The following is a 21697-nucleotide window of genomic DNA, read 5'->3' as shown; positions in this document are numbered from 1 at the left end:
GTCGCCTCCGCACACGCCCCCTCACCGGGGTTGCCCATGCTGTTGTTACAGGGCACAGGGACAGGGAGACTCCTCACTCCCTACTCGGATCAACGAATGACATTAGAACCAAAGGGGACAGAGCGAATGCTGGTGAGGTCCAGGCACAGCCAGGTGAGCTGTGGGGTGCGGGACCTCAGAGCCTGGGGGGCAGACGAGCCTTTGGAAAGGTCCTGCCTTCGTGGTGAGAAGTGGGGCTTCAACCTTGGGGATAACCTGCAGTTGCCACAACGTGCCGGCCACTGAGTCTCCTCCAGCGTGGCCACCTTTGCCTTCTGCCCCACCACAAGAGGCATACTTTGGCCCCTGCAGACACCTCTGCCGAGGATCCCCCCGTGTCCCCACCCTGGCCCTCCCTACCCCTAACTCCTCATCCCCCAGATCTCAACTCTGACTTTCTTGAGGGTACCTCTCTGGTGCTCCCTACGTTGGGAGAAGGCCATCCCAGGTACGATCAGATAGTGGTCTCAGAATTAACATCTGTGTTAACAAGTGGGCTATCTGAGGGCAGCTGTGGGCCATGGAACCCAGCACCAGGCAGAGGACGTGGCCCCTAGAACATACTTGTTGTATAACGATGAATTTTCTGCATCTATTTGAATAACTGTCTGCTCTCCTGGCATCTGCAAACATTTTCTAAATGCAGAAGATAATTCCTAACAGACTGGGAGCTTTGGGCTGAGAATAAACAACCTGGAGCTGGTGGAGAGGAACCAGTAACCTGACATGTGGAAAGGCCGTAATATGTGGTTTCCTTCACCAGCCCCCACAGGGGAAGGCCCCTCTCGGAGTCTGAGCTAGCCACAGAGATATGTGGGCTGCGCTGCTGTCCTCAGGGAGCACACAATAGGGTCTATGTGCACACAGGCCCAGGAAGTCTGCTGAGGAGTGTTTCCGTGGGTCTGGGGATGATTAAACCACTGAGCAATCCATATCACGAACAGTTCAACAGCAGACACGGAACAGCGCCCTCAACAGCCAGACTGTAAGACTTCCCTAGCAGATGGGAATACGGGCTCCCAGGGCCACCCCGAAGTGTGACTTGGGAGGCCCAAGCTGCAACCCTGGGAACCTTTATTATACAAGCACCCCACATAGTTCTGATACCCAGGGGAGCTTGGGAAGCCCAGCCATGGTAGAGGTCCCAAGAGGGACCTTTGTGGGCACCCACATGAATCAGAGTGATGGGAGATGGGGTGGGAGGATCTGGCAGGTCCACCAAAGGCTGAGAGAGGGCAGTCTCATTCCAAGTGGCTTCCTGTCGAGGGAGACCATGCAGGCAGGCACGGTGCCTGCCAAGCTGCTGCAGGAAGCTAGGTCAAGGGACCAGCCTGGGGCAATGGGAGGACACGTATTCTAAAGGAGGGCTCAGTAGGGAGTAAAGGTCAGGAACACAAAAAGTTAGTCCCAGGTTGGGTCTGGAGCTGCCCAGGATCACAGAAGCCTGCAAACAGACACTTGGGGATGGGGATGGGGAGGAGGCAGGGCTTGGGACTGAGAAAAGGAGGGGGTGGTAAGTGAGAGCAGGCTGAGAAGAACACGAAGCCATCCTGTGAGGCCTGGAGGACTTGCCAACTCGTCCCAGGAAGCCGCCACAGCCCTTGAATTGGGAGTGACTGTGGTGGCGTTCAGCCTGAGCCACCCCTCCCCCCGCCCGATCCCCCCAGCCAGCTGCGCTGCCCAGCTCCTTGCTTCGCTCAAGCCACTGGTCAACATGAAGCCACCCCACAGAACGTCCCCCAGCCCTCTACCTCTGCCACGCATGACTTTCAGATCTTTGGGGTATGATCTGAACATGTGTGTGCACGTGCACGTATACACACACACGCCCCGCCACGAAGGCAGAGAACTCATCTATTCTCTGACACCCAGCAGGGGCTCCATAAACACCTGCCGGACGGATGAGTGACCCGGCCGTGATGGGGCAGGGAGGGCAAGGCTGCACAAACACTTGCTCGGCACGAGGACAGCACACCCTGGGCCCGGGAGGGGACTGCCCTCACGTAAGTGCCCTTCCTGGTGACCGTCCCTTTGCTCGTAGAGCTGAGGTGGCTGAGAGGAACCAGCACGGTCCAGGGCGGTCCCTGCCCAACACGCGTCTGACAGGCACTGCTTCAGCTCCATCAGACGCTCCCAAAGCACCAGGGCTCTGAGGAGCGGTCCCCTCAAGAGTGATGATGAAGTAAGGGGGAGACCCCTCCGCTGGGTGAGGTAAGGGGAGGTCACTCACCCAGGCCAGGGCCAAGGTGACGATGGCAGCTCCTTACCTTAATGGTTTTTGACTGGAGCCGCAGGCCATTCAGGGTGTTGATCGCTCTCTCCGCATCCTTGGCAGTCACGTAGTTCACAAAGCCGTAGCCCAAGCTGTGCCCTGTGTGGGAGAACACGTGCACAATGGTCAACCGGCTGAGAGCCAGGGACGGTGAACAGGACGATGACCAACTGGGCTCAGGAGGACGAGGTCGCAAAAAGCCATGGCCTCTGGGAAGTGGGCTCAGACACCTGTGGTCAAGATCTATACTGGTTTTTTGTTACACCTTTTGGCAAACTTGTAAATTTTCTACAATGAACAAATGTTACCTTTGTTGTTAATTTCTTTTTTTTTTTTTTAAGGGGCTTTTTTTTTCTTTTTTTAAAGATTTTTATTTATTTATTTGACAGAGAGAGACACAGTGAGAGAGGGAACACAAGCAGGGGGAGAGGGAGAAGCAGGGAGCCCGATGCTGGGCTCGATCCCAGGACCCTGGGATCATGACCTGAGCCGAAGGCAGACGCTTAACGACTGAGCCACCCAGGCGCCCCTTCATTTTTTTTTTTATAAAGGTTTTATTTATTTGACAGAGAGAGACATAGTGAGAGAGGGAACACAAGCAGGGAGAGTGGGAGAGGGAGAAGCAGGCCTCCAGCCCAGCAGGGAGCCCGATGCAGGGCCTGATCCCAGGACCCTGGGATCATGACCTGAGCTGAAGGCAGACGCCCAACGACTGAGCCACCCAGGCACCCCTAAAAAGGGCTGTTTAAAAAGAAACACTATGTGGGGTGCTTGGATGGCTCAGTCAGTTAAGCGTCCAACTCTTGATTTCAACTCAGGTCATGATCTCAGGGTCGTGAGATTGAGCCCCACGTCAAGCCCTACTTTGGGCTCCATGCTCAGCATGGAGTCTGCGTGGGATTCTCTCTTTCCCTCTCGTTCCCCCTCTGCTTCTGTGCACGCACTCTCTCTCAAATAAATAAATAAAATCTTTAAAAAAAAAAGTTACTGTGTTACTAATGGCACCCTGAAGACACCATCACCAAAGCAATGATGATGATCAGTCCCACCATCTGCCGGCTGAGATGGGGGCTCCAATGGCAAGGAGAGGGCAGTCACAACTGGTCAAGACAGGCAGGCGGGAGGGCTGAATGGTGACTGGCTGTCTGCATCCAGGTGTTTCTCCACCACTTGAGCCCCAGAGTGGGAAGGCTTGCTGGGCTCTGGTGCCACCCAGTGTTGGGTCCCTCACTTTCCCAAACCTACAACTCAACTACAAAGCAGACGACCGGGAGCTCGGGGAGAAGCTGGAGCTGAGAGAAGTCCCAGGCCAGCCAAGCGCCTGCCTTCACAGCCCCGGTCAAGCCTCTGGGGTTCCCCTTGGCAGCAGCAGCTGAAGTCTGGGGTGGGGGGGTGCGGTACAGGTTACTATAAAGACATCCAGGGTTACAGGTAGGTGTCCCCACCTCTCCTTGGTGATACATTCAAGTGATGAGAGTGACCACCAACAGCATGCCACGAGAGGGACTCAGACTAAGAGGGGAGGGGAGGTGGGTTCCCAGGAGGCCCAGAGAGAAGCAAAGGCTGAGGGGCCGAGCAGAAGGAGCTTTGTCCTTTCACTACAGGAGGGGCAGGAGGAGGCCCAGAGAAGAGAACCAACATGCCCACCCTTACCCATCCACGTGCCATGCTAGGGGGCAGCCACTGAGTGCTGGGCACTGCTCTGGGCACAGAGATAGAGCAGTGAGCTTCGCTCCATTCCTCTGGTTGCTGGAGGGTGACAACAGGCAGGTAAAAAACACCAGGCCTTCAGCCACATGAGGCAGAGGTCCCTGGGTGCCAGATGAACCCAGGCCCTCTGGTAGATAATGAGATATGGAACCCAGCAGAGTCTAACCCAGTTTTGCACTTTCTTGAAACAAAAACAAAAACAACCCCCTTTATTTTTTTAGATTTAAAGTTATAAAGATAACAGAATTCCCATAGACCCTACACCCCATTTCCCCTGTTGGTAACATCTTACACCAGAATGGGACATTTGTTACAATTCAGGAACCAGGACTGATACGTTGCTAGTTAACCACAGTCCACCCTTGATTCAGATTGCCTTAGTTTTCCCGCAAGGGCCCTTTCTGTCCCAGGAGGCCATCCAGGATCCCACAGGATATGTAGTCGTCACATCTCCTTAGGCTGCTCTTGGCTGGGACAGCTTCTTGGACTTTCCTTGTTTTTGATGACCTTGAGAGTTTCAAGGAGGACTGGTCAGGAATTTTGTAGAATCTCCTGTAGCTTGGGTTCGTCAGATGTTTTTCCATGATAAGGCTGGGGTGTTGGGTTTTGTGAGGAAGAGCCCAGAGTAAAGTGCCCTCCTGACATCCTATGGGGATGTGTGTGCTGTCACCCTGACCTACACTGCTAATGCTGGCCTGGATCCCCTGGCCGAGGCCGTGGGTTTGCCAGGTTTCTCCACTGTCAGGTCACCCCTCCCCCCAAACTGTAGGCTCTGGAAGGAAGTCAGTGCACAGCCCATACCAAAGAAGTGCCTTGTGGAGATATACTCTCCCTCCTTCAGGGCAGAGTAGCTACACAAACTATCTGCAGTTCTGCATGGGCCACTTTTTTTTTTTAAAGAAACAAAACCCAAACCTGACCCTCCACACCCAAATTTCTTCTTCTTCTTTTTAAAGCTTTTATTTATTATTTGAAAGAAAGAGCAAATACATGACAGCAAGCAGGGGGCACGGAGAGGGACAAGCAGACTCCATACTAAGCTCGGAGCCCAACGCAGGGCTCGATCTCAGGACCCTGAGATCATGACCTGAGCTGAAATCAAGAGACGGATGCTTAACCGACTAAGCCACCCAGGCGCCCCCACACCCAAACTTCTAATGAAACTCCACAGGTCTGAGAGACTTCGCTCCTAAACCATGGGCAGTGAGGACCCCAGAGCAGCAGGGCTGGGGGGCCAGGGCCCATCTGGCAGGAGAGTCAGACTCAGAAGTTCAGAAAAGAGGGCAATGACTACAGTCGGCTCCAGGCTGGGAACTTTAGGGCCCTTGCTAACGGTCCAGACTACAAATGTTAAAGCTGAGAATGCAGAAGGTCCGTGGTATGGATTCCTAACCAAACTACAGGCTTGCTGGGATTTTTACTCCCAAACACCTGCTCTCCAATCCCGCTCTGCCCATCTGTCACTGTGCCCAGGCCAGGAAGCCCATTGGCCCGGCCCCCAGAGGGGCTCCTCTGCCTCTTTGGTCAACACACGCTCAGGTCTTCTTGTCTTTCTGCTCTTCCTGCAAGGCCAATCCCAGTCCTGGACCACCTGTCACCTTTGCCAGCTGCGCAGATGGCCTAAGCCCTGCCAGGGAACACCAGACGCTGATGAAGACGCGTGCCCAGGCTGCGCTCCTGTGTCTCAGCCTCAGCTGGCTCCTGGCGGCATGTAAACATGGGTCCTACTCAGCCCCACTTCCTGATTCCTCACCTCCCCGGTGCTCGGTGGCCCTGGCCGGGCTCCCAGGGTGCTCGCTGCAGACTTCCAGCACTGCCCTCACCGAGGCCACAACTGTCAGGTGCTGCCCCACAGACAGGTGCCTCCTCCTCCAGGATGTGATGACAATGCCAGGTTTTCTTTCTCCCCAATGGTCCCTCCTCAAGCTCCTAGTCTTCTACCCATCCCATCGAGATGGCCCCCAAGGTTCCACCTTTGGCTCCTGTCTCAGTCATACATTCTTCCTGGGTGGCCTCCTCAACCACCATGTGCCTGCACCTGCCAATGTCACCCAGGAAGTCACATGCCCCCAGATGGCCACTGCCTCCTTTCCCAGGCTTGCTCCCCCTCCAGTTCTCATCAATGAGTCAACAAGTATTAACTGAGCACCTACCATGTGTCAGGCCCCATGCCAGGCTGACCAGGGGGTTCGATGATGATCATGAAGGACAGTTTGTGCCTCAATGAATGTCACATTCCAGTGGGCAAGTTGGATGACAAAGCAGTAAGAAACCAATGAACAAAACCGCTGCCCAGGTGCAATGAGGACAATCTCTGCTGTGGTGTGAGAGGGACTGATGGACAGGCCCATGGTCGACAGAGCGGTCAGGAGTGCCCTGTGAGGAGCTGATGACTGCAGCAAGACCTTGGGATGGCTGGGGCAAGCAGTCCAGACAGAAGAGCAAGTGCCAAGTCTGGGACGCAGAGGAGACTTTGGTGTGTTCCAGGAAATGAAAGGTGGCCAGAGCAGCTGAATGAAACGAGCTGGGGAATGGCCCAGAAGTGGCTGCTGGGTGGAATGGGGCCAGGCCGCCAGGCCCGGGAGGTAGGCCAGGTGTGGATGCACAGGCTGGGGCAGCTGAAGCAAGACCCACCAAGAGGACCCGCAGATGGGCCGCTGCAGGAGGGAGCTCGGAGGAGGCCAAGTTTCCCCAGGTGCCAGGGAGTAGCTCCGCACCATCGTGCCCAGGCCAGGCCTTCTGGGGCCTAGAGCTGCATGGGGTAGGATCTCTGCACACCCTGTTCTGGGGCTGGCCCTGTCCTCTCGGAGTCTATTCAACCCTCTGTGGTGGGCAACTGCAGGCAGTGGGAGGGCAGGCAGCTGAGGAACGAAGGGGAGCCCCTGGTTTGCACCCACCACATGAGGCCATAGGTGAAAAGTGCCTAACACAGGGCCAAGTCCCCGCCTCCACCCAGCTGCTCGCCACAAAGCAATCGTGCTCAACTCTGGCTGCTTGCTAGAATCACCAGGGTAGCTTCTAAAGACGATCACAGCCAGATCATAATCTGAACCAATGACATGGGCATGGGGGTGGGGGTGGGGTAGGAGTGGAGGTGGTTTCAGTAGTTTAAAGCTCCCCAGCGACTCCCGTGAGGAGTTGAGAGCTGCCGCTGGAAGTCAATGAGGAGAGTGGGGCTCTCCAGTCATGCAGAAACCTGTTGGTCCTGCTCAGAGCAGGGGCCTGGGGGAAGGCCCTCACTTCCCAAAGCAGCCCCCAAGTTAGAGTCTCTCTATAAGCCATGCAGGGTAATGACACAGCTCCCTAGGGCCCGCCTCAGCCTGAGGATATGAAACCAGATGAACGTCATTAAAAAGTGAATGACTACCCTAATAGGATGTCATTTTTTACTTAGGTTGGGCAAGATGAGAAACCCCCCTAGCCTAGGGGATGGCAGGGAAGGGAAGAACGAGTATAAATTGGCGATCGGGTTCAAGACGGTACACACTCTCCCATCTATTGGCTCACCTCCAGGAAGACCTCCAATAGAACTCAGTGATGAGTGAAGACTTGCACCACGATTATTTCTCTCAGTGGGGTTTGTAAATATGGAATACGGTTCCAGCCTGTTGTAAACTCAGAACCTCCATACAACAGGATCCTGTGCTAACTGTTCTGGTGAGGGAGCTATGCTCAGCAACAGAAAAACATTCACAGGTACAGGAAGCAAAGGTTCTTGCACAGCTTGGGTGGTGCGAGCCCATTTTTCTAAAAGCACATGGTTGCTTATGACCACAAATATGGAAAGAAACAAGTATGGAAGGACACGAACCACAAAGCCAACATGATTTTGGGTAATTTAAACTCTCCTTCCTTCTTGCTTCATGTTGTTGTTGTTTTTCTAGAAGGAACCAAGGTGATTCAAGTTAAGAAAAAAGTGGTCAGGCTGGCTTGGTGTGGAAGGGCTTTCCTGCAGAGGGAACAGTATTTGCAAAATCACAAGACTCTAAGAGCCAGGGCATGTCTGGGAAATGATAAGCAGCTCAGTTGGGCCCGAGAGGAGGGTGAGTGGAGAGCACAGTGGCTGGGGAGGAGGAGGACAGGTCCCCAGGAGACTTGGGAGCTGCAGGCCGGGGTGTGGGCTTTATCCTGACCAGAGGTGCATGGCAATGAGCCAGAAGCCGAGTGAATGGGCTGGAGGCTGGCTGCTGGGCCATATGGCATCTGCAGAGGACTGGACACCAGGCCAGAAAGCAGGGCAGGGCTGTACAGTAGGGCTAGCTAGGAATTGTGGCCAGAACAGGCAGCAACAAATGCATATCCCCAACCCAGGGGCTGGGGCCTGACAGCCAGAAACACTCTGAATCTTGAAGCCAGCAGGTCAAATATTCCCGGCATGCTAGCCACCATCCATTCCTCAGTCTTCCTGTCACCCGTGCCTGGCCAATGAGTGACAGGGTCACATGTAGAATGTTTAGATTCCTTTGCCGCAGTGAAGAGAACCGTCTGGAGGAAACATGGGTGGCTGTTTAAGAGGCCAGAATGCCAGTGCAGACAGAAGACAATGCGGCCTCATCTAGATCTGTGGCAGGGAGTGGGGCGGCAGGGGGATTGGAGGAAAAGGGACGGAAGCATCCAGAAGGATGAGTGCCAGGGACACACATCAAAGGTCATGCTTAGATTTCTGATAGGAGTCACTGAGTGAACACTGGTGTCACCTGTTAAGATGCAGATGATGGGAAAAGGTCAGTTTGGAAAACGCAAAAGTTGAGGGGCTGAGGGGTGGAGGGGCCTGAAGCTCAGGAGAGCTTTCTCGTTAAAACACAGGCAGTAGACTGAGGGTATAGTGAAGCTGTGGAGGGGCATCCGCTCTCCCCAGGGCAGGCTTAGGAAGCAGCAGCTTGGGAATAACCCTAAGGACCGTCTAAGGTACTGGCCGGGAAGGAGCTGTAAGAGGCAAAGCAAGGCCTGAGGTGGAAGAAAGCCAGGGAGGTGGTTCATGGAAGCCAAGGGGGAGGGGAAGCTTCCAGAAGGAAGAGAAGACAGTCAGTTGACGGCTCTGTGAATGGGAGGGGAGGGAGGACGACAGCTAGAGCAGCGGTTCTCACGGGGGAGGATACTGGGGACACCTGGCAACATCTAGGGACATTTTTTTAGTTGTTACGACTTGGAAGATGCCACCGGCATATAGCAAGTGGAAGGGATGCCGCTCCACATTCCACCACGCACAAGATGCACCCCCTCCAAGAATTATCCAGTTCTAAATGTCAAGGGGGTTCAAGGAGAGACACTCTGAACTAGAGGAAGTCAGGAAACATTAGCGAGGATTCTTTTAGAGAACAGCCACTGTAGCATGTCTGAATGCTGGCAAGGCGATCCCGAAGAGACCTGGGCAAGCAGGCACTTGCCTAGACTGAGGTTCCCAGGATGCGGAGAAGGGCAGGGATGGAGCAGAGGGGGAGATGGCTGTTATTTTCACTGCGAGGTGGGAGGCAATCACCGGCCGAGAGTGAAGGGTGCAGACGGGGTTGCTGTGGGGGCCGGGGATGCCTGCGTTGTGGGCTGTGCTCGGCTGGGAACTGGCTTCAACAGGGCACCTGTCTGCCTGGAGGCAAGACTCTCTCCAGGGTGGGCATCCTCAGCCCAGCCAGGAGGAAGCAGCTGGGCGAACGTATCCATGCCTGGGGTTTCACCAGAGCAGCCTAACAGAGGACAGAGGGGCAGTGCAGCCGGCGAGGTTTTTGCATACCAGTGGCAGGAGGAGAAAGGTGGGAATGCAGTCAGCTTCTCGTGAAGGTACGTTCTTTCAATTTAAGGAACTGCTAGCAAGACACGGAGCTCAGATCTGAGCCTGGGAGCACATCCTCCACAACTCTTGGTACGCTATACTTATCTCACCGAAAGAGGAGGAAAAGTTTATCTCTGAACTGAAATAATTTCCAAATTACACTTTCCTGCTTTTACCTCATTCCCGAAACCAGTTCTCTCTGGACTGATCTCACCAAATCTAGGTGTTCCTATTATCATAGCTCACATTCCTTTGAAAACCACAACAAATGAATAGACAAAGAAGTCAGGTACCATGAGAATGCTGGCAAAATCGGACTACAATGCTCAGGAATATCCACAGGGCTAAAAATTCCCTTCCATGAGAACATAAAAGGAGAAAGGCAAGATTTGTTAGTAGCATAGGAGAATTTTAAAACGCTTCTGAACAAGGACTCTCTTATGCAGATGGTCTTCTGAAACAGGAGAAAGATAATAGCTTCTAAAACATTGTAACACTGTTCAATTTGTGTATTATCTACAATCCCTATTTAGAGGTTTATTAAATCACAGACTCAGAATTGGAAGAGTCCTTGAAAGACTTTTGAAGTCCGTGCCCCCTCTGATGAACTAATTCCCTATAAAGCAGTCAGCCAGCCTCGACAGGACCCATCCCAGAGACAGGCATCTTCAGGTTCCTGGCAAAAGCTGAGAGTCGATGAAGTAAGACGATGGGTACATGGGGTTCAATATATTACTCTACTTTTACGTAGATCAGAATACAAGATAGCTTATTTCCATAATAAAGTTGTTTTTTTTTTTCCAACTTTTAAATTAGTTTTCAGTGTAGAGAATCATAGTCTCACAACCCAGGGTGGCAGCCAGAGCCCTCCTGGGGGGGGGGGGGGGTTCCAGCCCATTCCTCAGCTCACCAGAGCAGAGCAAAGAGGAAGAAGGATGAAGGAAAAGGATGGGGGTGGGGAGAAGAAGGGAAGAAAGAAAGGGAGGAAGAGGTGGAAGGAGGAGGAGGAGGAGGAGGAGGGCAGCTCCCTAAAACAATGTTCCTCCCTGGGGAGAAAAGGAAGGAAGTGCTTCATAGCACCTGATCTTTCCATGTTTTCCTCCTTAAAACCATGTTCTCGGGTTGGAGGCTGCTTGGTAAGGACGGCCTTCCCAGGTGTCTGCAAATCCTTATGAGGTTGTAGGATATAGGAGCCACCATCCCCACTTATGTCTGGGGTCGCACGTGGAGGCAGTGAGGGAACAGGGCTCTCAGCCAGCATCCAACCCTACAGCCTGCCTGTTGATCCGTGGCCCTGCTCTAGCCCCCCAAGAGTGCAAACTCAGTGTGTTTCAGATGTTCCAGCTGATGGCGTGATAGCAAACAGCACAGCTCAGAGCCAATGAAGGGCTGCCCGCGGGGATACTCCGTGTTCTGCCATAGGCCTGACCCGGCACGGGGACCCGGGAAGACAGGGAAGGGCCTGCCTGGGCCAGAGTCCCCTCCACTCATGGGACCGAGCCAGGCCAGGCTGTCATTCATGTTCTATGGTCTCTTCCAGCTCTCAGCGCCATCCCCATTTCCGGTGTCCCATCTTCCCTCCCCTCCCACCATCTCACTCTGTACATGCTCTTACGACGAGCTTTTCCTTTTTTGGGAACCAAAGTCCAATCTGCCACCAGGGCAGTGGCAAAATACAGTCTGAGATAACAACGAAACTTGACAACCATCACTGCGGGCAAAGAAGCCAGTGCTCAGTGGGACGGCCCCAAGTCCCCCTTATAAACCCTCTCGCTTTCTTTACCTGCTACTTTATCCCGAATGAGTTTTGCAGATTCAACTTCACCGATACTGCTGAACAGACTCCGCAACTCATCCTGGGTCATGTTCTGAGGGAGGTAGTTGACAATTAAATTCGTTCTCCCGATATCATCCCTGCAGTCTTCGGCCATGTGGTCTTCATAACCATTAGACATTGTATTTTTTAAAAAATCTGCGGGGGAGGGGGGAGAAAAATCAAGTAAATTCCAAATGTCCATATTGCAGAATATTAAGGCAAAACGCATGACTGGCACTTGGGGTTTTTTCTTTTCAACACTACAATTTCAACTTCCGTACACATAAAAACCTGCTCATGGTTGTTTATGGCGACTTTATTCATAACTGCTCTGAGACTGGAAGCAACCAGCATGCCCTTCAGTCGGTGAATGAAGAAACAAATTCCAATTGTCTGCGGCCTTCACACAACAGTGTTATTCCGTGACAGGAAGAAATGAGCTATGAAGCCGGAGACTTGGGGAGGCCTTAAATGCACACTACTAAGTCTGAAAGGCTACCCAATTATAGGACATCGTGGAAAAGACGAAACTCTAGAGCCAGTAAGAAGACCAGTGGTTGTCAGGGCTAGGAAGGGAGGGAGGGAGGGAGGGAGGGAGGGACAAGAGGAGCACAGAGGATTTTTAGGGCGGTGAAACTATCTGCGTGATCCTGGCATGGTGGATGCAGGTTATTACACATTTGGGCAAACCCACGGAATGTACAACACAAAGACTGAACCCGAAGGCAAACTATGCGCTTGAGCTGATACTATCAATATTGCCTCATGGATTCTAGCAAAATACCACACCGACACAAGATGTCACTAAGAGGGAAGACTTCGTGTTGGGAGGAGGCGGATATTTGGAAACCCGCTCTGTACTTTCTTTGCAGCCTTTCTGCAAACCTAAAACTGCTCTAAAACACACCCATGTCTACTTACTAGGGGGCTTCAAAAACCCTACAAACAGGGGCGCCTGGTTGGCTCAGTCAGTGGAGCGTGCAACTCTTGATCTCAGGGTCCTGAGTTCAGGTAGGCCCCCTGCTGGGTGTAGAGCTTACTTGAAAAAACAAAACACAACACCTACAAACAATTCCAGCACCACAATTCAAGCTCCCATGAAAAGTGTGCGGGTTGTCTCAAGAGCTTTCCGAAGATTCCTGATCACCTTCTCCCATCTCTGCGTGCACTCCTGGTGCAGCTGGGTACTGAGGAGCCTGTGATGTGCACCTGAGCACCCCGACTCAGGCGCCCCGCCTCTGTTCTCAAGCAGGGAGACAACGGTTCCCTGCATCCCTTTATTCCAAAGGCCACAGCACTGAGCTGGTAAAGAGGTTAGGGTTTCTCTACCAGCTGGAGGAACATGCTCTTCAAAGCTTGCAAGCTTTGGAATGCCCTCAGCCGCCTGCAGAAGTCTTCGCTCTCAGTGACAAACATCATGGTACAGCGATGGCTTCAGAGAAGAATCTGGATCAATGCGGCCGAGAGCATCAGGACGGCTCTCCTGAAAGCACAACTCATGCTGGGCTTGCTCACAAGTACTGTCGCGCGCGGCTGCCTCATCTAAGATGTCCCATGTCCCTGCCTCTAAATACGCAGGCACTCACCCCCATGGGGCTGAAGTGTCATTACCAGAAAGAGGCCCTGTGGCCCACCAGCCAGGAGGTCTCGGGGGTAGCCCACCCCTTTCTCCGCATCCCTTCTGCCCAGCCCTGCCTTTATGCTTGAAAACCCAGTGCCCACTGTCAGGAGCACTCAGCCTTCTTTAAAAATAGCCTTGCCAGAGGTTATATAAAAACCTGAACACCGCTCCCACCTCCCCCCTGAGTCAGCACTGAGAGAGGACTTAGATGTGGGTTTTTTTTCTCCCCCCCTTGCTGGAAACAGGTGGGACTTCTCTATCTTTCCACCTCCTGATTTGCTTCAGACCATACACAACATGCAAAGTTATTGTACTCTCCCAGCATTTCTTTTATTTATTTGAAAATTATGCTCCCTGTTCTTTATAAAATAGGTCAGCATAGCCATAAAAGAAAAGACTGGAAAGTCAGACTTCCTAAGATTAAGAAATTCTGTACGGCGAAAGGCACTATACACAGACAAGCAGCGGACTTGGGAGAAAATGCTCGCTACCTATTACGTTATTTAAGCCAGTGGTTCTCAACGTGGGTGACTCGGCCCTCCAGGGGACACTGGGCCATGTCTGGAGACATTTCTAGTTACCACAACTGTGGGTGGTGGTGTGCCACTGGAATCTAGTAGGTAGAGGCCAGCGGAGCTGTGAAACATCCCACAAGGCCCAGGCTGGCCCCCACAACCAAGAATTGTCCAGCCCCAAATGTCAACACTCCCAATGCTTGGATCACGTGATTCAGTGTCTACAAACTCATCAGAAAGAAGACACATCCCTTGGGGCGCCTGGGTGGCTCAGTCGTTAAGCGTCTGCCTTCGGCTCAGGTCATGATTCCAGGGTCCTGGGATCAAGCCCCGCATCGGGCTCCCTGCTCAGCGGGAAGCCTGCTTCTCCCTCTCCCATTCCCCCTGCTTGTGCTCTCTCTCTTGCTGTGTCTCTCTCTGTCAAATAAATAAATAAAATCTTTAAAAAAATAAAAATAAAGTAAAAAAAAAAAAGAAGACACATCCCTTAACAGAGAAATGGACAAAGGATATAAGCCTCAACTAATAGATGTCAGCAATTCAAATGCTAATAGACCAGGATGAGCTCAAATTCCCAAATAATGAGGAAAATGTGAAGTCAAAAAAGATGCCACCTTCTGTCAGTCAGATACAAGACCGCCCAGGATGGGTAAAATCTAGCGTCGTAAAGAAGGATAAGGCGGACAAACACCCTGGTACACCGTTGAAATGGTACAACCCTTTTGGAGGATAACCTGCCCTTTAATATGATTGCTACCCTCAGATTCAGAACTGTAGGAATCTGTTCTTCAGAAATAATCACATGCGTGCAGGGAAGTATGTGTGAGGACCACACGACCCCACAGCGGGTACAAGTAAAATGCTGGATGTAATCTAAATACGAATTAAACAAACACCAACTCCACAAATCTGTTAAAGCATCTGCAGCCATGAGGCTTTTAGATAGATTAGCTCAAAAACAAACACACATTTGCCGAAGCCTGAACCAAAGTGCAAGGGTTAACTCTGAAAAATTAAAATGCATAATGAAGTTTGCTCGAAATGTGATTCAAACATTTCTCTTCTCCCTTCCTTTGTTTTTCTTCATCCCGCCCTCTCCTCACCTTTGTTCTGAGTTAGGGACCTACTCTTGTGCCTTCTCCCCCCTCCCCCCAATGCTTTCAAGGATGATTGAACTGGGCAATAATTACCCCATTCTCATTATTCAGAGAGGGGTGTCTTCTATGCCTGGTAAAAAGATGACTTTCTTAAACAGTGGTTGGCAAACCATGGCCTGTGGACTGTGGACCAAATCTGGCCCACCACCTGTTTTTATAAAGTTTTATTGGCACACACTTATTCTCATTTGTTTATGTATTGTCTGTGGCTGCTTTTGCACTACAGTGACAGAGTTGAGTAGTTGTGACAGAGACCATATGGCCCAAAAAGCTGAAACTATTTACCATCTGGCTCTTTACAGAAAAAGTGTGCCGACCTCTGTTCTAAAATGTAAAAACAGAAATTTTTTTTTTTTAAGATTTTATTTATTTATTTGAGAGAGAGAGAATGAGAGACAGAGAGCATGAGAAGGAGGAAGGTCAGAGGGAGAAGCAGACTCCCTGTCGAGCAGGGAGCCCGATGCGGGACTCGATCCCGGGACTCCAGGATCATGACCTGAGCTGAAGGCAGTCGCCTAACCAACTGAGCCACCCAGGCGCCCTAAAAACAGAAATTTTCTAAGAGAAAATCTTTGTGACATTGGGTGAGGCAAAGATCTCTGAGACACCACACCAAAAGCACAATCCATTTTCAAAAAATCGATAAACTGGATATCATCAAAATGTAAAACGTTGGCTCTGCAAAACCTACAGTCCACAGAGAAGAAAATATTTACAAATTACACATCTGAAAAAGGACCTGCATCCCGAACATATTTTAACTCTCAAAACTTAATGAGAAAACAACCTAATTTTAAAGACGACGAAAGCTGTGAACAAACAATGCACCAAAAAAGATATATGGATGACAAACAGACATATGAAAAGACACCCGACATTATTAGTTATTATGGAAATGCAGATTAAAACTACATTGAGATACCATTACCCATCTGGAAGAGAATCAAGATAACCCCACCCATTCAGAATGGCTAAACCAAAATAAAAGCAGGCAAACAACAACAAAACAATATCAAGCTCTAGTGAGGATGTGGAGAAACCAAAATTTCCATGCATCGCTGGTAGAAATGGAAAAATATTAAAGCCGCTTTAGAAAACGTATGGGCAGTTTCTTAGAGTTAAACATACACTTTCCAAAAGACCCAGCAATCCCATATTAGCAGTCATACGAGAGAAGTGCAAACCTATGTTCATACAAAAACCCACACACGAGTGTTTATAGCAGCTTTATTCAGTAACACCCCAAACTGGAGCAGCCCAAATGCCCTTCAATCCATCAGTGGCTAGACTAGGGAAGGCTACACAATGGAGTTCTGCTTGCCAATAAGAAAAGTGCTACTATCCACGCAACTTGAATCAATCTTGAATCAATCTCAAATACATTTCACAGAGTGAAAGAAACCTGACTCCTAGGCTGCGTACTACAAGAGTCCCTTCTAGAAAAGGCAGAACCGTAGGGATGGATCTGCGGTGGCCAGGGGCAGGGAGCAAGGGGAGTGCTGAGTACACTGGGGGAGAAAAGAGAGTGTTTTTGTTTCTTGGGGAGTGTAACTTCCCATGTCTTGATGGTGGAGGTAATAACACGACTCTATGCATTTGTCAAAACTCGAAGAACTCTACACCAGAATTTCAAGTGAACTTGAAAATAAATTTTAAAAGATCTACAAAGTGAACCTGATTCCACAGCAGGCAGGCTCCTCGTGACGCCCCTGGGTGAAGCTGAGCAGCCTCTGCGGGCCCAGTTCTTGGGTCAACTGGCAACGATGGAGAAATCCAAACCCCCAAAGCACGGTTTCTCAACTCTTCAGGGCCGCTCCACCCTGCTTTCCCGTGTTCCTCCCCCTGACCTTTCCAAATCCACGTCGCTAATCTGGGGCCAGGCCAGCTTCTGTCGAGCACCAACCACAGCTGGGCCTTTGTCTCTGCCTGACAATCAGTGACTTCCAAGTTGTAGCCAATTCTGGCAGCCCCTTGGCTGGCCAGGCTGTCACCTCTCACTCCCTCCAGGTCAACACAATCGGAGTCCCCTGTCCGTGGTGGCCTCACCCACTAAGGCTCAAAGGCTTCATCACTTTGCTCAGGGTCAGCCATGGTGTGGTCCATGGTGGCAGCGCCAGGCCTCCAATTGTTGCTACAGAGCAGTCTCCCTGCTTCAAGATGTGGCCCTCCACTCTAGCTTCTTCCCTGGCGTGCGGCAAACCTTCGCATTTCCGTGCCTCTGCTCCGGCTGCTCCCTTTGCAGACACTGTCTGCCCTCTCCATTACCTCCTCACTTATCTGTGAAACGTCCCCCCAGAAAATAGGTTGCTCTAGTTCCCTGGGCCCGTACACCATTTAGCCCAAAACTTTACGGATGCACAAATCACTCTAATTCCTAATTATTTGCTTTTCACCCACCTCGTTGGTGAGAGTCTGGAGGGCCAGTGGGGTGGGGGATGAACAGACACCAGGTCTCAGAGTCACCTGGGCATCATGTGTATTTGCCACTTTACATTAAAGGGCAGTTGGAAATTATACTAACGGTCTTAATATGTTCAGTACTTTACTTTTCTTTGTTTTTTTTTTAAAGACTTATTTATTTCAGAGAGAGAGTGAGAGTGCAAGAGCAAACGGGGGGAGGGGCAGAAGGGGAGGGAGAGGGAAAAGCAGACTCCATGCTGAGCATGGAGCCCAACAGGGGGCTCGACCCCACAACCCCGAGATCACAACCTGAGCTGAAACCAAGAGTCAGACGCTCAACAGACTGAGCCACCCAGGCGCCCCAGTACCTTACTTTTCTAGGATTGTCCCGTGCCATCCCACAGAATCAAACTCAATTGTAGGGAGCAAAAAGGGAAACTTAGTTTAGCAAAGCAATTCCTGCTGAGTTGGAAATGTTTCCAGTAACTCCATGTATTATGGAGAAGTCCTGTTTGGATGATCTCTGAGGGTTTTCAGCCTCATTGCACTATTTTCAACAATCCTGGTTGTCCTTGTGACTTCAACAATGCTGTTCACATCAGCAGTATAAGCACTATGTACGTAGGAAAGAGATATGTCCATAAAGGACATAAAAACTTACACAGGTAAGGGGCGCCTGGGTGGCTCAGTTGGTTGAGCAACTGCCTTCGGCTCAGGTCATGATCCTGGAGTCCCGGGATCGAGTCCCGCATCGGGCTCCCTGCTCGGCAGGGAGTCTGCTTCTCCCTCTGACCCTTCCCCCTCTCATGCTCTATCTCATTCTCTCTCTCAAATAAATAAATAAAATCTAAAAAAAAAAAAAAAAAACTTACACAGGTAATACACATGTAAAGCAGCAAGACTAGTCCCATTAGGCACCCATGAGAATCTGTCTCATTTGATATTCACAGAGCACTTGCTAAACTACTCAAGCTAGAGCAAAACTAGAACAGTCAAATATATCCTCAGGCTCAACCTTGACACTTCACACATCACATGATGGGGCTTGGACTCAATTATTTCTAAGGTCCCTTCCAGATGTAAAAGTCTGAGTTCTCCAAGGTAAAAAAGCCTCAGGAATGTTAGGTCACCCAGGAAACACTCTGGGTCCCAGAGAAAAATCGAACGTACCACCTGACCCAGTTATAACTGCTACGCGAGGCGAGGGCTTAAGTGAACACTATGTATTTCCTTACTCGCCCCTTCCCACAGCCCACGTTGGGAAGAGCCACCTGACTGGGCCAGCCACGGCTACCTCACAGCAATTCAATATCCACCAGGCTGAAAAGCTCAGGGTAGAAGCAGATCAGGTGCAGCCAGTGTCTGGTCCAGTCCAAGTGCTCCACGGGCCTGCGGGGACACGATTGGCTCCACAGCCCTGTTAGAGTTCTGGCTCCTTCCTGGCTGGTCAAGGCCACCCCAGGGCTCTTGCACAGAACTGCAGAGCAAAATGACAGGGCAGGGAAAACTCCTGGGCTGCGGAGTCTGATAGACCCGTGCTCCAATACTCACCCTACTGCTGATCAGCTGAACGACTGTGGGTGTGGCACTTCCTTTCCTGGAGCCTCAGTCTCCTTGTCCGTGAAATGGGCATGGTACCACCTGCTTCGCAGTGCCCAGCACAGTTCCTGACACTTGGCAAGTGGCCATCGCACCCGCCTCCAGGTCCACTAAGAAACACACTGACTCTTTGCCCCTGGGACCCTGGAAATGATCCAAACCGCTGATGCCATTTCTAATGGGCCTGGGCTCCACAGAAGTCACAGGGAGTCACACCAGTTAGGGCTCACGACCGAAGCCCCACATATATGGAAGACCTTGTTGCTAGTCTATGTTCACTCACCATCAATGGCACACACCAGCCTGGATGGGTCAGCGGGCCTCTCAATCTGCCCACCAAAGATACGAACCTTATTCCAGCCCTGCCCCCTTCCTCCTACTTCACTTACAAAACCGAGGGGAACGTGTGCCTCCCTGACCTCCCAGTCTCCAACTGCAGGCACCTTCAGGTCCCCTCCGCCTGTCCCTGACTCCTCTTCAAGCCTCTTCCTCCCCCTGAATTACTTCCTCTGGTGGCAGGACACATTTGTCCCCCAAACCTAACCAGGCACCGAATTCTGCCAGTTGCACATTGGCGATATATCTCCTTCTCCCCCATGTCTCTGCCATTATCCTGGTTCAGGTCCCTGTTATCTCTTGCCTAGACAGACTCCCAAATGGTCTCCCTGCCACATGATTATTTCAAACCCAGTCTCTCCAAACCCAACCAGGCCTTTTCCCTTCAAATCACTCCTCTGCCTTCTGTTTCCTCTTCTCTGAATCTTCCCTCCAGTAGAGATGTCTCTTTGATGGGTGGCTGGATCTAGTCACTTGAGCCCCCTTCTGGCCCGCCCTCCCTCCCCCAAGTAAACATGGAGTGCCAACCATGTGCCAGGCACAGAGCAAGGTACTGGGTGTATGAAATAAAAGAATAGTCCCAGTCCCGGCCCTCATGTTCAGGTCATTACCAGGCCACCTCATACCACAAAAGCGTCTTGACCAGTCCATCCATCCTTAAGTCTCCCCCAGAAAAACAAACTTCCAAGATCACCTCTTGACTGTATCCAGAAACCCTCTACCACCTGACCCTGACATACTTTTCTAGACTTATCTCCAAGTTCACCTTCTCATCTCTCTCTGCCTGCCCAAACCAGTCCACTCAGGCTTCCGGACCTCTTTGTCTCTCCTCTCTAATTCACCCGGGCCATTGGCAGCACCTGAAAATTTCTGCCCATGCCTCTTTGATCACAACAACTGGTACAGACACCAGCTTTTTTTTTTTTTTTTTTTTTGGTAAAGATTTTATTTATTTATTTGACAGTGAGAGACACAGCGAGAGAGGGAACACAAGCAGGGGGAGTGGGAGAGGGAGAAGCAGGCTTCCCAACAAGCAGGGAGCCCACTGAGGGGCTCGATCCCAGGATCCCAGGATCATGACCTGAGCCGAAGGCAGACGCCCAACGACTGAGCCACCCAGGCGCCCCCAGACACCAGCTCTTTCATCAAACACAAAAACTGGGCACTGGACAATCCTTGCTTTCAACACTCGCAATGCTGTCACGACCCACTGCTTCACCCTTTTGCTACTTCATCTCATACATCTACATAGATCTTTTCTCCCCTCCTCAGGTTGGAAGTTCCTCAAGGAGGCAGTTTCTTCCCCTTCTTCCTGTTTCCCAACAAGCAGTCACGTTTCATGTTTTCAACCTACGAAAAGTGTGACCATCGACTTGGCCAAAGCACACGGAGGCCCTGGGTCAAGTGGGACCGACAGTGATCATAAAAGTGAGTGCCCCGAACACGTACGGACATGGAAAATGCCTTCTGTCCCCTCCCTGCTTCGCAGTATATCCACTGCATGCTTTCCTGTCTGTGTCCACATTTCAAACTGCTCCTTCTCTTGCCTTCCCTGTTTCTCTTACTGACCTATCCTTCTACTGGTCACTCAGGCAGAGACCCAGAATCATCCACTGCTGTCCTTTCTTGCTCGCTCACATCCCACATCTAAATACCCACAGAGTCCTGCGTCTCTTACCCCCCAACCATGTCTCAAACCCATCCCCCCTCTTTCTCTACCACTACAGCTCTGGGTCACATCTGCAGCTTTTCCTACATAGAGCAAAGCAATCACCTTCTAACTGGTTTGCTGGCCTTCAGCACTGTCTCCCTCCAACTCTGCCTCCTTCACTGCATGGACTAAAATTATCCCTGGCCTGGCCTACAGGAAAACACCCTCTGCACACCAGCCGCAGGAGTCCTCTTGCCACTACCTGCCCCTGAAGGACCAGACCCCAAGTGGTTTCCAGAACAAACCAAGATGTTCCCACTTCCATGCTTTTGCAGATGCTGTTCCTGCATCCTGCAAAGCTGTTCCCTGTGGTCTGTACCTGGCTAACTCCAGCTGTCCCCCCATGCTTGGCCTCCTCCAGGAAGCATTCTGTGATCTCCTTTGCCCAGCAAGCCTAGGTGAACAATCTTCTTTTCTGTGCTTCCACATCAGTCAGTGCATAACTCTCACCACACTTGTGGCTAAAACAGTCTGCCCACACTGTAATCACCACTGCCTCTAAAAGCCTAGCAGCGGGGCAGGGAGAGTTGGTTAAAGGAGGGAAGCCAGACTCACTTCCCTTCTGTAGGCTGCTTTCCTCTGGTCTTCCCCTGACTTACACACTTGGGTCAGCCTCGCTGCTTCATTATTGCCACCTAGGGGCAAAAGGCGGCAACCGCACTTTCCTCACCATTCAGCATTTAATTTGACTCTATTGAAAGGGATGGGAACACAAGCTAGGGAACAGTTAGTTGATTCCAGGGCGGGTAAAGGG

The 21697-nt window shown here is 51.3% G+C and overlaps 1 protein-coding gene across 1 annotated transcript in view; it reads right to left on the bottom strand.

Annotated features, from left to right (window-relative positions):
• The window catches only part of ELAVL1 (ELAV like RNA binding protein 1), a 36823-nt gene that overhangs the window by 12827 nt on the left and 2299 nt on the right, over window positions 1-21697 (bottom strand). Inside the window, exons 2-3 of the mRNA XM_081810860.1 lie at window positions 11572-11760; window positions 2307-2410 (exon numbers count right to left, since the gene is read on the bottom strand). Coding sequence (XP_081666986.1) covers window positions 2307-2410; window positions 11572-11743 — 276 coding nt within the window. The 5' untranslated portion in view covers window positions 11744-11760. The remainder of the gene's footprint in view (window positions 1-2306; window positions 2411-11571; window positions 11761-21697) is intronic.

This window comes from Leptonychotes weddellii, chromosome 1, assembly GCF_054177405.1.
Source record: "Leptonychotes weddellii isolate Sample4059 chromosome 1, ASM5417740v2, whole genome shotgun sequence".
NCBI lineage: Eukaryota > Metazoa > Chordata > Mammalia > Carnivora > Phocidae > Leptonychotes > Leptonychotes weddellii.
Note: the sequence above shows the minus strand (reverse complement) of the source record. Positions and strands in the feature narration are given on the sequence as shown.